The sequence below is a fragment of the Garra rufa genome, chromosome 24 (genome assembly GCF_049309525.1).
Source record: "Garra rufa chromosome 24, GarRuf1.0, whole genome shotgun sequence".
NCBI lineage: Eukaryota > Metazoa > Chordata > Actinopteri > Cypriniformes > Cyprinidae > Garra > Garra rufa.
The window spans coordinates 36,844,301-36,857,658 of NC_133384.1; the positions used below are offsets into that span (position 1 = coordinate 36,844,301).

The following is a 13,358-nucleotide window of genomic DNA, read 5'->3' on the forward strand; positions in this document are numbered from 1 at the left end:
TAAATGCTGTCCTTCTAAACTTTCTAGTCATCAGAGAAACCTGAAAAATTCCACTCTGTTTTAACATAATAATAATAATAATAATAATAACAATAATAATGCTTTTTAAGCAGCAAATCAGAATATTAGAGTGATTTCTGAAGGATCATGTGACTGGAATAATGATGCTAAAAATTCAGCTTTGAAATCACAGGAGTAAATTACATTTTAAAATATATTAAAATAGAAAACAGTTATTTTAAATAGTAAAAATATATCAGAATTTCAATGTTTTTGCTGTACTTTGAATCAAATAAATGCAGGCTTGGTGAGCAGAAGAGACTTCTTTAAAAAACATTAAAAATCTTACTGTTCAAAAAAAACCTGCAAACGTGTGACCCTAAATGAACAGGAAATAAACTAAGAGACCAAAAACAATAGCATTGAATGCATTCTGTTTATTACACAGCGTAACAATGCAATCATTTACAATATTCTCAAATTATAAGACAGAAAATAGCTGTATTTCCAACCTGATCTACAGGTTTACAAAATCAGTAAATCTAAACCAGCTAATAATAAATCTGCATCAAAGTTAGTTGATTTATTTTAAACAACATATTCATCTACTGCACCTGTATATAATCCACAGTGTTTCATGTATTTTGGCTTCTTTATTTTCAAAGGCATGTTGTTTTGGTGCAGCTGATCATCCCGATCCTTGTGGATTTAGATGATGCACAGAAAACCGAAGACGGCATAAAGCTCTGTTTTCGCTACAGTAAACTAAAGGTACAATCATGCTTATTGTGTCAAACATCAACAGTCCCACTTTAAATAAAACCCACATTTTGTAGATATGTCTCAAAACAGCATAGGGACAGAATGTGTATAGTACCCATAAGAACATCTGTAGTGATTTCAGGTCCCTGTTTAAGGCACTAAATGTACAGCATTATGTGATAACAGTCCTCCTTGCTATTAAAACATCACAGTGAGTTAACAAGAACGACAAAGGTGCATCTTTAAACAACAGCAGCAGCATAAAACAGCAGAACACTTCGTTTTGACTCACCCAAACTCTCTTAACCATTAATAAATGAGACAAAGTCTCCATCCTAACAAACAAACCCCTGTGATACAGGAGCAGCACTGCACTGCAAATAAAAAATAGTCTTTTTTCTTTCATTACCCCTCCATTATAGTGTTATGCAAGGCATTACTAAACTACAGCACTACAAACTCAGAATACAATCAAAACAGCAGAATTACTCAAACATAATAAACTAATATTTCATACCAAAATCAAAAGGAATAAAATAAGAAATGTTATTTTGCTTATGTTCTTATATTCTTACGTTTCTTCATGGGAACAGATTTGGCGAAATGCCGCATTCCATCACTTGCTCACCAATGGATGTGAATGGGTGCCGTCAGAATGACAGTCCAAACAGCTGATAAAAACAAAACAATAATCCACAAGTGATCCACACCACTCCAGTCAATCAATTAACATCTTGTAAAGGCAAAAGCTGCGTGTTTGTAAGAAAAAAATCCATCAAGACACTTAAAAAAAACATTTTCTTCTGAACCATTGAGTCAGTTGTCTAGACATAATATTGCTTTCTCCAGTGGAAATAGTTGTCTTATCTGAATCAGGAGAGAAATATAACATCAAGCACTGTTTACAAGTCAAACAGATCTAAACAAATATTTCATGATGATATGTGATGGGCTTTTTTATTGGAGGAAGTGTTGTTATTGATTAAGACTCATATTTTGGTCAAACATGCAGCTTTTCACTTCACAAGATGTTAACTGATGGACTGGAGTGGTGTGGATTACTTGTGATTTTTTTTATCAGCTGTTTGGACTCTCATTCTGATGGCACCCATTCACATCCATTGGTGAGCAAGTGATGTAATGCAACATTTCTCTAAATCTGATGAAGAAACAAACTCATCCACATCTCGCGTGGCCTGATGCATGTATTTATCATCACAACCCACACTGTTCTATATGAGATATGAAATCCCTGATCATTATAAATATACATGTACCTCCTGATAGTCTCTGGCCTTATGCAAAAATCTAAAAAGCTTTACAGTAGTTTATGATTGTCATAAAATAATGCAGCATGACCCAAAATTTTGTCTAAGTTAATACATTCAGCTGATTTGGTATTAGGGGCAAACCCCTCATGTTTTGGTTTAGTTTGCTTGAAAAGTATCTTAGGTTTTATGACATCAATCTCAAGCACAGCTTTAAAGAAGTTCACGTCCATAACAAAAATGTACAGATAATTTGACCCTCGTCAACCAAGATGTGCATGTCTTTCTTTCTTTTTTCAGTCATAAAGAATTTCAGGTTTTGAGGAAAACATTTCAGGATTTGTCTGTGGTCTCCGCGAGTTTGAACTTCCAAAATGCAGTTTAAATGCAGCTTCAAAGGACTCTAAACAATCCCAGCCGACAAAGTAGGGTCTTATCTAGCAAAACGATCGGTTATTTTCTAAAAAAAACGACAATTTATACACTTTTTAGTCTCAAATGCGCGTCTTGGCTAGCTCTGCGTGCACTCTGTGTATTTCAGTTCAAGACAGTTAGGGAATGTCAAAAAACTCGCATCTCATTTTCTCCTCCAACTTCTAAATCGTCCCAATCAATAGATAAGACCCGTCTTCATTGGTTGGGATCATTTAGAGCCCTTTGAAGCTGCATTTAAACTGCATTTTAAAAGTTCAAACTCGTGGGCACCATAGAAGTCCACAATTTAGAGAGAAATTCTCAACTGTTTTCCTCAAAAAACATAATTACTTTATGACTGAAGAAAGAAAGACATGAACATCCTGGATGATGAGAGGTAAAATAATCGGCACATTTTGGTCCTGGAAGTGAACTTCTCCTTTAACAGCAGATTAACAACTATTCTAAATAAAACAGTAAACATGAGCTCTGTTTTGGATTTCAAGAGTGCAAGTTCTACATGCAGCCAGTTTTTTTTTTTTGGTTTGTATGACCTTTGGGTTGAAGTTTAGTGTTTAAATATAAACAATGTCATTGTATTTCAGAAAAGTGCATCACTGAAGCGCAGCCTGTAGAACGCCTCCTTCACTTCTCCTTCTTGAACGGTCAGCTCATCAGCTCCTACTCTCAGAACGCCGCTTTCTGGCACGTCATCCTTGATCTTCCGCTTGGTCAGAATCACTGGTTCCATCTCACCTAATTCTGCATGCTGCCGTCCGTCCGGTCCCGTCAGAACGAGGTAACATGCGTGGCGGCCTCGCTCCAACAGCGTCGCTAAACAAATTTAAAGAGATATTTATTTATTACATGTTGCAATTTAAAGGTGCTTGCAGACATTTAACCCTAGATATGCCTTAAAGGTAAAGCAGCAAAAAAACAATACAGAGATGAAGTGTTCATGTAAAAAATTTGATGCAACAAAACTGTTAGGAAAAAGAGATACCCTTAAAAGAGATGATGTTCTGTGCAGGATTTTTTCTTTCGAGCAGGAGTTGGGAATATCGAGGATGCAGCAGGAATGATGATTGCATCTCATTCTGAGTATTAACAAAAAAACACACACATCAGTGCCTTATTTCTGCAGGGGTTATTGTGTGCGTAAAGTATATTCACGCTCTTACCGTCTGGTTGTCCTGACTCTGTCCCCAGAGCATGAACACTGAGTAGGTGTTCAGCGAGAGGACAGACGCCGGACGAGGATTAGGAGCCCAGAAGAACAGATTCACCTCCCACAGGACCACTCCAGTGCTTCCACTGAGAACCAATACCTAAAACACACCATATATAGATTATATATACAGTATTTATACACATTATTTAATCAAAACATGGTAAAAAAAATCTAAAATGATATTACAATTTAAAATAACATTTCTGTGTTGCAAAGCTGAATTTTCAGCATAATTTCTCCAGTCTTTAGTGTCACATGATCCTTCAGAAATCAATCTAATAAGCTGATTTGTTGCTCAGTTTAAACAGTAAGATTTTTCATGTTTTTAAGCCATGTTTTGATCCAAAGTACAGAAAAAACAGTAAAAATTTTAAAATATTTTTACAAATTAAAATAACTGTTTTCTATTTGAACATTTTTAAAAAATTAATTTATTTCTTTGATTTCAAAGCTGAGTTTTTAGGATCATTATTCCAGTCTTCAGTGTCACGTGATCCTTCAGAAATCATTCTAATATGCTGAGTTGTTGCTCAAGGAGCATTTCTGATTATTGTCGATGCTATAAACAGCTGTGCTGCTTCATATTTTTGCAGAAATCGTTATACATTAAATTTTTCAGGATTCTTTAATCAACGAAAAGTTCAAAAGAACAGCTTTTATTTGAAATAGAAGTCTTTTTGTAACATTATAAATGTCTTTACTGTCAACTTCTGATTTATTTAAAGCATTCTTGCTGAATAAAATTATCAATATAGTAATAATAAGTAATAATAATATAGTATTCATTTCTTTTAAAAAAATGACCTCATACTCTTTTGTTTACCAAGCCTGCATTTATTTGATCCAAAGTACAGAAAAAGCTGTAAAATTGAAATATATTTTTACAAATTAAAATAATGGTTTTCTATTTGAATATATTTTAAAATGTAATTTATTCCTGCGATTTCAAAGCTGAATTTTTAGCATCATTACTCCAGTCACATGATCCTTCCAAAATCATTCTAATATTCTGATTTGCCGCTCAAAAAACGATTATTATTTTGATGTTGAAAACAGCCGAGTAGAATTTTTTCAGATTTTTCTGATAAATAGAAAGTTCAGAAGAACATTTATCTGAAATAGAAATCTTTTGTAACATTATGCTTTTCTTTATCATCACTTTTGATCAATTTAAAGCATCCTTGCTAAATTAAAGTATTAATTTCTATAACCCCCTATTTTTTTTCTATAAAAAAAAATTACTGAGTCCAAGCTTTTGTATGGTATAGTGTATAATGTTAGAAAAGCTTTTTATTTCAGATGAATGCTGATCTTTGGATCTTTCTATTCATCAAAGAATCCTGAAAAAAATGTACTCGACTGTTTTAAATATTGATAATAATAACAATAACAATAAAAAAAAAGTTTAAACAGCAAATCTGCATAATATAATAATATAATTTCTGAAGGATAATGTGACACTGAAGACTGGAATAATGATGCTGAAAATGTAGCTTTTAACACAGGAATAAATTACATTTTAAAGTATATTCAAATAGAAAGCAGTTATTTTAAATAGTAAAAATACTTCACAATATTACAGCTTTTGCTGTGTTTTGAATCAAATAAATGCAGACTTGGTGAGCAAAAGAAAATCTTACTGTTCAAATCTTACTGTTCAAAAACATTTGACTGGTAGTGTACATACAGTATATCTAACTATATACAGTATAACACCTCAAATTATTATCAATAGTAATACATGTAATAACTTACTCTTTTAGTTTGATTGCCAACATCATCTTCTATCATTATGTCTGGAATTCCATCTTTGTCGAATTGCCCAAATGTTGGCATACTAGAAAACCACACAGGAAAACATCAATGTTACACACAAATTCCTCCCACTGGTTTGGGATCAGTGTTTTTATCTCACCTGAGCAGAGAGCTGGTGTTGGTGGTCCATGCGATGTTCAGCTTGTCTGTGTGCAGCAGTGACACGCTGGAGTCCGTCTGGATCAGCAGTGATGGAGAACCACTGCCAGGATAAACCATCACACGCTTCAGAGAATCAGACCTACGGCGAAGCGATCAGAAGAAACCGGTAATATAATGATAATGGAAAGTCAAAGAAAGAAAGTGGGCACGGTTTAACCCCCAATGCGTATTACTGAAAGAGGGAGATCAATCCGGTGATTTTGTCGGATTTTTCCTCCCAGCTTTTCTCCTCCTCCAGCGCAGACTTCAGATCGGCCATAGCTGCCAGACTTCGCATACTGACCGCATAGAGCCCAGATTCTGTGGCGAGAGAGAGACAGCTGAGTTTAGTGATATAAAAAAACAAAAGAGAAGAAAAGAGATGCTAAAATCCGCTACACACTTGTGAGTAACAGCAGGTATGGAGCACCACTGGCCGTTTTGAACTGCTGGTGACCAAACACCCCCTTCCAATCAAAATACACATTTGAGCCGATCTGATCACCTGACTTCCCTGAGAAAAACACCAGCTCGCTCTAAACGATGGAACAGATTACAATGAATATCATTGCATACAGTCTTCAGCACAGGTGTTAGTAGCTGCGTTTCCATTACAGATGTGCGCAAAACTTTGGCGATATTTTATAAATGTCGATTAAAAAGTATTGTGAAATGACGCCGTTTGCATTAACCAATGTTATGCGACTGAAACATAATTTTTTCTCTCGTGTTAAGTCATGGCAATTGATTTTTGTGGGATTTTGCCTATATTTAATAGAATGTGACCTGTAAATGCGAGAAAAAAAAAACGTTTCCATTGCTGTTTTGCGAAATATTCCTTTTTCGAATTGCCTAAGCGTAAAAACGTTTTTGTGATATATGGAGTTTTTGCGCAATTGACGCATTTCCATTAGGCGTATTTTCAATTCGCAATTTAAAGGGTAATGGAAACGCAGCTATTGAATATGTGTGTTGTACCGGTGCGGGTGTGAATGAGGATGCTTCAGGGTTATATGAAAGTATGGCAAAGTCCTCTGCTTTATCAGCATTCAGATCCGGAAGGGTGATTAGGGGGAGATTTCCATTCATAACAGAACGTGACTGCTGCCACCTGATCAAACCTGACGAAACAAAACATCAGAATGTTTCAGAATACACTTTTGATTGGAACAAAAAGATACAGTATGATTACTCAGGGTTTCCGCGGGGTCTTAAAAAGTCTTAAAAAGTCTAAAATTTAAAAATCAAAATTTTAGGCCTTAAAAAGTCTTAAATTCGCTGTTCTAGGTCTTAAATAATTTTACACAGGTCTTATTTTTACGATGTCCATGTAACACTACCTCTAATGCTCATCTAAATTCTCTTTCTGTTGTTTCCGTGGTGTTGTAGTTCTTTATTTCAATATTCCAAATATAATTTGCTGAATTTAAACTACAAATGAGACCAGCATGCAATAGCCAATCAGCTTTCTGTTATTGGCGCGAGTCTCTCTCGGATTGTACCGCAGAAGTCAAATGGATTTAATTTTTTAGCTATGAGGAAGTGCAAGTTTAGCGATACTGGGCTTGGAAAAACTGAATATAGGGCTTGGCTAAGGCCAGTTGCTAACAACTGTAGATTTTTTTCCCCCTCTGTGGAAGTTACTGCGTCTTCAGACAGAATCGCAGTATTTATATAACATTTCTAATATATATATTTATAAATCAATAAATGTATTTAAAACATTAATCTCACTTTTAATTTTGCAGTGTAAATTATGTAATCTCACTGCTAACAGACATTTAGAATTTATTGATAAATTCATAAAATAAATTTCAAAGGTACGCATAAATTCGCTTCAGAATTTTTTTTTTTTACATCAGATATTTCTAGTGGTACTTTTATGGGGATATTTTGTGTGGAATAGTATCTGCTGATATGGAAAGTTCACTGTATATCGTAGTAATAAATTTAATTTATGACAGCCATGAAATTTTGTTTACTTTTTACATTAAACACATTAAGTATCACATATGCATGTAATATAATATCTATTTCCATTACAGGTTTAGGTCTTAAATTTCATATAAGGTGGTATTAAAAAGGTCTTAAAAAGTCTTAAATTTCACTTGTTCATATCTGCAGAAACCCTGTTACTGCATACATTCACTCAACTGTTCAAGAGTTTGAGGATAGAATGGTTTGTTTTTTGAAAGAAATTAATACTTTTATTCAGCAGTGATTCATTCATTTGATCAAAAGTGACAGCAAAGACATTTTTAATATTATGAAATATTTCTGTAACACTTTTTGTAATGCGTCACAAATGTTTCCGTTATAAATAAATGCTGTTCTGAAATTTCTGTCCACAAAAATATTCAGCAGCACAACTGTTTTCAGCATTGATTATAATCAGAAGTGTTTCTTAAGCTGCAAATCAGCATATTAGAATGATTTCTGTAGAAAACTGGAGAAATTGGATAGAAAACAGCTATTTTAAATTGTAATAATATTTCCCATTTTACTGTATTTTTAATCAAATAAATGCAGTCTTGGTAAGCATTAGAGATTTCATACAAAACATTTTTTTTTAAATTACCAACCGCAATTTTTTTAACCATACTGTAAATACCATATTTACATTGTACTTTTTTTATTCATTCTTAAGTAAACATTTGTGTGTAATTGAATCCTGTACCTGTCTTTTTATCAATAGCTGTGAGGTTGTCCCCGTGAGCAACCAGACATCCTGTTCCTTGACGTCCGAGGCCCTTTATGCCACACTCCACCCAATCAAATTCAGCAGCTAGAGGTCGTTCCCAAAGCGTCTTCCCATCAGTGCCATCAACAGCAGTTAAAACCAGACATGGGACTGATAAATCTGAAAGAGAAACATTAATTTAGGCAACATAATATACTATACTACAGCAGCCGTGAGTCTTCAATTTCGGTCTAATCCTCTATTTTATCACTATTTATAAACTATTTTATCACTTCAGCAGTCCTGAAAACTATATGAACTTGCTTTTGTGGTGTTCTGAACATATTTGAGACCCTGGACCACAAAACCAGTCTTAAGTAGCACAGGTACATTTGTAGCAATAGCCAAAATGCATTGTATGGGTCAAAATAATAAATTTTTCTTCACATTTATATTTTATTATTTGTGACCCTGGACCAAAAAAACAGTCTTAAGTAGCATGGGTATATTTGTAGCAATAGCCAAAAATACATTGTATACATCAAAATTATTGATTTTTCTTTTATGGCAAAAATCGTTAGGATATTAAGTAAAGATCATGTTCCATGAAGATATTTTGTAAATTTCCTACCATACATACATCAAAACTTAATTTTTGATTATTAATATGCATTGCTAACAACTTCTTTTAAACAGTTTTATAAGGTGATTTTCTCATCATTAGATTTTTTTGCACCCTCAGATTCCAGATTTTCAAACAGGTGTATCTCGGCCAAATATTGTCCTATTAATTTATTCAGTTTTCAGATGAAGTATAAATCTCAATTTCAAAAAGTTGACCCTTATGACCTGTTTTGTGGTCCAGGGTCAAATTTGTGACTCATATGATCACAATATTGTTATTAAATAGATTTGTCTTCATTTCACAGAAGAAAAACAACATTAAGCAGGTTTGTGCATGTGTGGTTTTAGGCTTACCTTCACTCAAGCATGTGTTGCGGCTGGCTTCAGCATCCTTGTAGATGAAGAACACATCCAAGACTTTGTCTTCATTGGCATCCTCAACAGCCAGGAAATCATACGTGGCTATAAGAGATAAACACATTCAGTAGCTGATCAGTAACGCATAAATGTTAGTACTGTCTTTTTCACGTTGCTCACCTGCGTAAGGTAACGTGCAATTCCAGGTTGACTCATATTGTGGTCGTACGGGACAGGGAAGGATGAATGAAAAGGCGAAGACCACCGCCAAGCACAGAAAGAGAGAGAGGAGGAATGCAGCTGTGCGCCAGCCTGTCAGGTGAGACCAGCCCAGCTTTTCGGTGCAGCTTTTCTCCTTAGACACGCCCCCTTCTGCCTCTCCACCCTTCAGAGGCTCCGCCTCGAAATTACGCCCTGATGCATCTGCCATCTCAGACCAGCAGAACTCCACACCACTGCAACACAGAAAAGGTGAGACATAACAATCTGGTCATTATTTTATGGTTTGAGGAAAATACAAGAGTGATACAAGAAACCAGCACAGTTAGAAATGTGATCATCTGGGTCAACAGTCAATTATACAATTTAGAGTTATCCAAAATATTAGGGAAGTATTCCAGAGTACGGTTTAATAATTTGACATAAACCTATTTAACCCTGTAAAGCCTAATGTAACCTACACAACATTGATTGAAATATTTTACTAACACATATTATTGGGAGCTGCTGTATAGAGTGACAACTGATATTTATATGCATTTTATTTAAATATCTGTTATAGAACTGATCAGAATTTTCTCTTACTTTCTGGCCTTATAAATATTAGCATCTGTACTAAATTCAATTGTTTATAAGCTCCATATATTCACATTTTATTATACTATTTGAGCCATGAAATCCTGAACGATTAATAAAAAACACATACATACTTTATTTTTATATATATAAAATCTAAAGTTTATTAAAATGTTTCAGTTAACAAAAAAAAAAAACACAAAACAAATTGACTATCAGCTTATACTGGATGAATCCAAATTATGTGTTTTGGCTTTCACTGTGATGTTAAAATCTGCTTTAATGCTGCAGATAATTGTCTACAACTACCACTTTAGCCTAAAATGTTATTTTAAAATTTATAACCACGCAATTTTAAACTCTGACTAAAAAATGTAATACAAAAATATGCATTTAATACTTAATTAAAATTATGTTTATTAAGCTTAGTTTTTACGTGACTGTTACAGTCATAATAAATTAATTTGGTCTTTTTATTCTTCAAATATTAAGCAAAAATATCAATGAAACCTAAAACACAAATGTTTTTTAATCACTAAAATTATACTTCATGCTGATAAAGGTTGTAAAAAGTCAGTATTTGTTTTTAAATAAAAATTGTGCTTTTGCTGTAATGTTAAAATCTATTTTAATGCTGCAGATAATGGTCTACAAGTCTACTTTAGCCCAAAATAACAAAATGTTATTTTTATTAATTATAATCAAGCAATTTTATACTCTGACTAAACAATTTTATATTAAATATAATATTAAATCTATTTTAATTCTGCAGATAATTGTCTACCTTAGCCCAAAATAACATTTTATTTTAAAATTTATAACCACACAAATTTAAACTCTAACTAAAAAATTTAATACAAAAATATGCACTTAATACTCGATTAAAATTCTGTATATTAAGCTTAGTTTTTACGTGACTGTTACAGTCATGATAAATTCATATGGCACATTTAGGGACGTCTTTTTATTCTTCAAATAGTGAGCAAAAATATCAATGAAACCTAAAACACAAATATTTTTTAATCACTAAAATTATACTTCATGCTGATAAAGATTCTAAAAAAGTCTGTTTTTGTTTTTAAAGTCAGATCCAATCACAAAACCTCATAATTTTGATTCAAGGCTTATTTGTTTCCCAGTCATGAGTCCAAACATCTAAAAGAACACATATCATCACCATAAAAACAGACTCGAAAATATGAACCACATGGTTCATCGCCATACTCAAGGAAACAAAGGAAGGCTATCTAATTCTTCTAGTTGACAGGTCTCTCCTACCTGAATTCAACCCTGTTTGTTCAGTGACAGCAGCCTTGATCGGTAACCATCAGAACATCAAAATCTACTGCATCCAATGGCCTACTGTGTGTAAACTCACACTGCTTTCAAACACTCAACAAATCCTGCTTCTTTTCCCATCCAGAGTGTTCTGCGTCAGATAGGGGCTGTTGTCAAACATCCAAACACAAACACAACAACAAAACACCTCAGTCATGCTGGTGCAACTAGAAGAGCCCAGGGCCAAACAAACACCTCCATTCTGGAAACTATCATTTAGATGACAACAACTATTTAACCACAGCAGCACACACACAATAATCACTTACACATACACAAACACACTGTAAAACACCATTTAAATGGATTTAACTAATATAAACATGTATATAATGAATTCTAAAGTGTAAAATAAATCCTAAACCTGTTTTATGTTATTAAATAACAACCACAATTGAACTAAATACAGCTTATATAAGAAACAACAAGTGTTTTCACATTCAATATCTGAAATACAAAGTTGTGTCTAGCGGAAACAGAAATTAAGATCATGTTTTCTAGAAGTTTGGAAGATTTGACCGAAGATTTTGTCTGAAATATAAGTTAAAATGACCTCAGTTAGTTGATCTCCTTAACGTTTAATTAGCAAGCCTCACTTGTTAACCGAACATTAACCAAGTAAATTAATGAAATAGCGATCGTTTTGGTAAAAAAACACACGTTGTCTAATCAAAACAAACCTGCTGAATGACAGATCCTTCTGCTCTTCGTGTGGATGAACAGGTTTGACAACGACACTTCCGCGTATGGAAACACCGCTGGGACAAAAAGCGATTTTGTAAACGTTCAAATGAATTATTATTTTTTTTTTGTATTTTTCAGTGTTTACTCGAAAGACAAAAGGTCAAATATCATTTAAAAATGACCTACTGAGAAAACTGAGAAGGCGTATTGTTTTATTAATTTTGCGCAATGCGCAATGTAATTGCTTGTTTTTGTGTTAGGCTGTCTTCTAAAAATAAATAAATAACTATTTTAAAATAAATAACTTTAAGTAGTTAATATTAATATTTGTAACAGCTAAATTTAATATTATTAGTGCTAGTATGTATTAGTATGTTACAGGTTTTGATATAAATTAAAGTTTATTAATTATTATTATTTAATTAATGTAAGTTAAATCATTCATTAAAAAAAAAATAATACTACACTGTATTTTATTATTATTATTATTATTAATGCTTGAATAGATAGTACAAGAAGAACATAGCCAAGGGATCACATACAAATCTATAAAATAATGACCAATAATTATAATTTAAACATTAATGACTAACACAAATAAAATAAAAAACATTGATACAAAATTTTTTAAAAACATGTGAATGACATTACAATAAAATTACAAAGAGATGGAATCGCAAATAAGGAAAGCATCTAAATACATGGATTTTCTTTAAACACCTCTAATATTTCAGGAATCTTAGTTTTTTTTCATTCATTTCAGATTTTAGTTCAATTTTAAAAAGGGGATAAGATGTTTATAATACATATTAATAGTAAATAAACATTGATACAGAATATGAATGAAATTACAAAGCGATGGAATCGCATATAAGGAAAGCATCTGAATATATGGATTTTCTTTAAACACCATTTATTGGAATTTTTTCATTCTTTCTAAGATGAAGAGATTTTAGAAGTGATTTTAGTTAAATTTTGAAAAGGGGATAAAATGGGAAACTATTTGAAAATTTTTTGTTTGTGAATTAAAAATGTAACATATAAAATTAAAAAAGTTTATAATATGTTACAGGGGGTTCTTTTTTGAATTATTATAATAAAAAATAATATATTTTAAACTAAAGGAGCATGCAACATTGGCAGAGTCAAATTTATGAGAACCTAGGTCAGACCAAAATTGCTTGGATGAAGGACAATCCAAAAAAAAGATGTACTATTGTCAAGTTGTCAATTTCCAAATATTTAGAAA

At 32.8% G+C, this 13,358-nt stretch overlaps 1 protein-coding gene across 2 annotated transcripts; it reads right to left on the reverse strand.

Annotated features, from left to right (window-relative positions):
• Positions 1–422: 422 nt before the first annotated feature.
• Positions 423–12,147, reverse strand: fam234a (family with sequence similarity 234 member A). Of its 2 annotated transcripts, none has more exons than XM_073830683.1 (12): positions 12,106–12,147; positions 9,473–9,747; positions 9,290–9,397; positions 8,309–8,491; positions 6,610–6,752; positions 6,035–6,167; positions 5,826–5,952; positions 5,591–5,731; positions 5,431–5,512; positions 3,626–3,772; positions 3,448–3,541; positions 423–3,278 (listed from the first exon to the last, which is right to left on the reverse strand). In XM_073830683.1, the coding sequence occupies exons 2-12, from the start codon at positions 9,720–9,722 to the stop codon at positions 3,046–3,048; spliced, it is 1,641 nt and encodes a 546-aa protein (XP_073686784.1). In that variant the 5' UTR covers positions 9,723–9,747; positions 12,106–12,147; the 3' UTR covers positions 423–3,045. The 2 variants fall into 2 exon arrangements, with proteins under 2 accessions (XP_073686784.1, XP_073686785.1); XM_073830684.1 differs by lacking the exon at positions 12,106–12,147 and adding an exon at positions 11,366–11,511.
• Between the last annotated feature and the right edge of the window lie 1,211 nt (positions 12,148–13,358).

Excerpts from the sequence above, each read along its gene's own strand:
- fam234a (XM_073830683.1), bottom strand. The coding sequence starts at position 9,722 with ATGGCAGATGCATCAGGGCGTAATTTCGAGGCGGAGCCTCTGAAGGGT. Across the intron at positions 5,953-6,034 it reads ATACCTGCTGTTACTCACAA|AATCTGGGCTCTATGCGGTC; the intron begins GTGTGTAGCGGA and ends CTCTCGCCACAG. Across the intron at positions 5,513-5,590 it reads AACACCAGCTCTCTGCTCAG|TATGCCAACATTTGGGCAAT; the intron begins GTGAGATAAAAA and ends GTGGTTTTCTAG.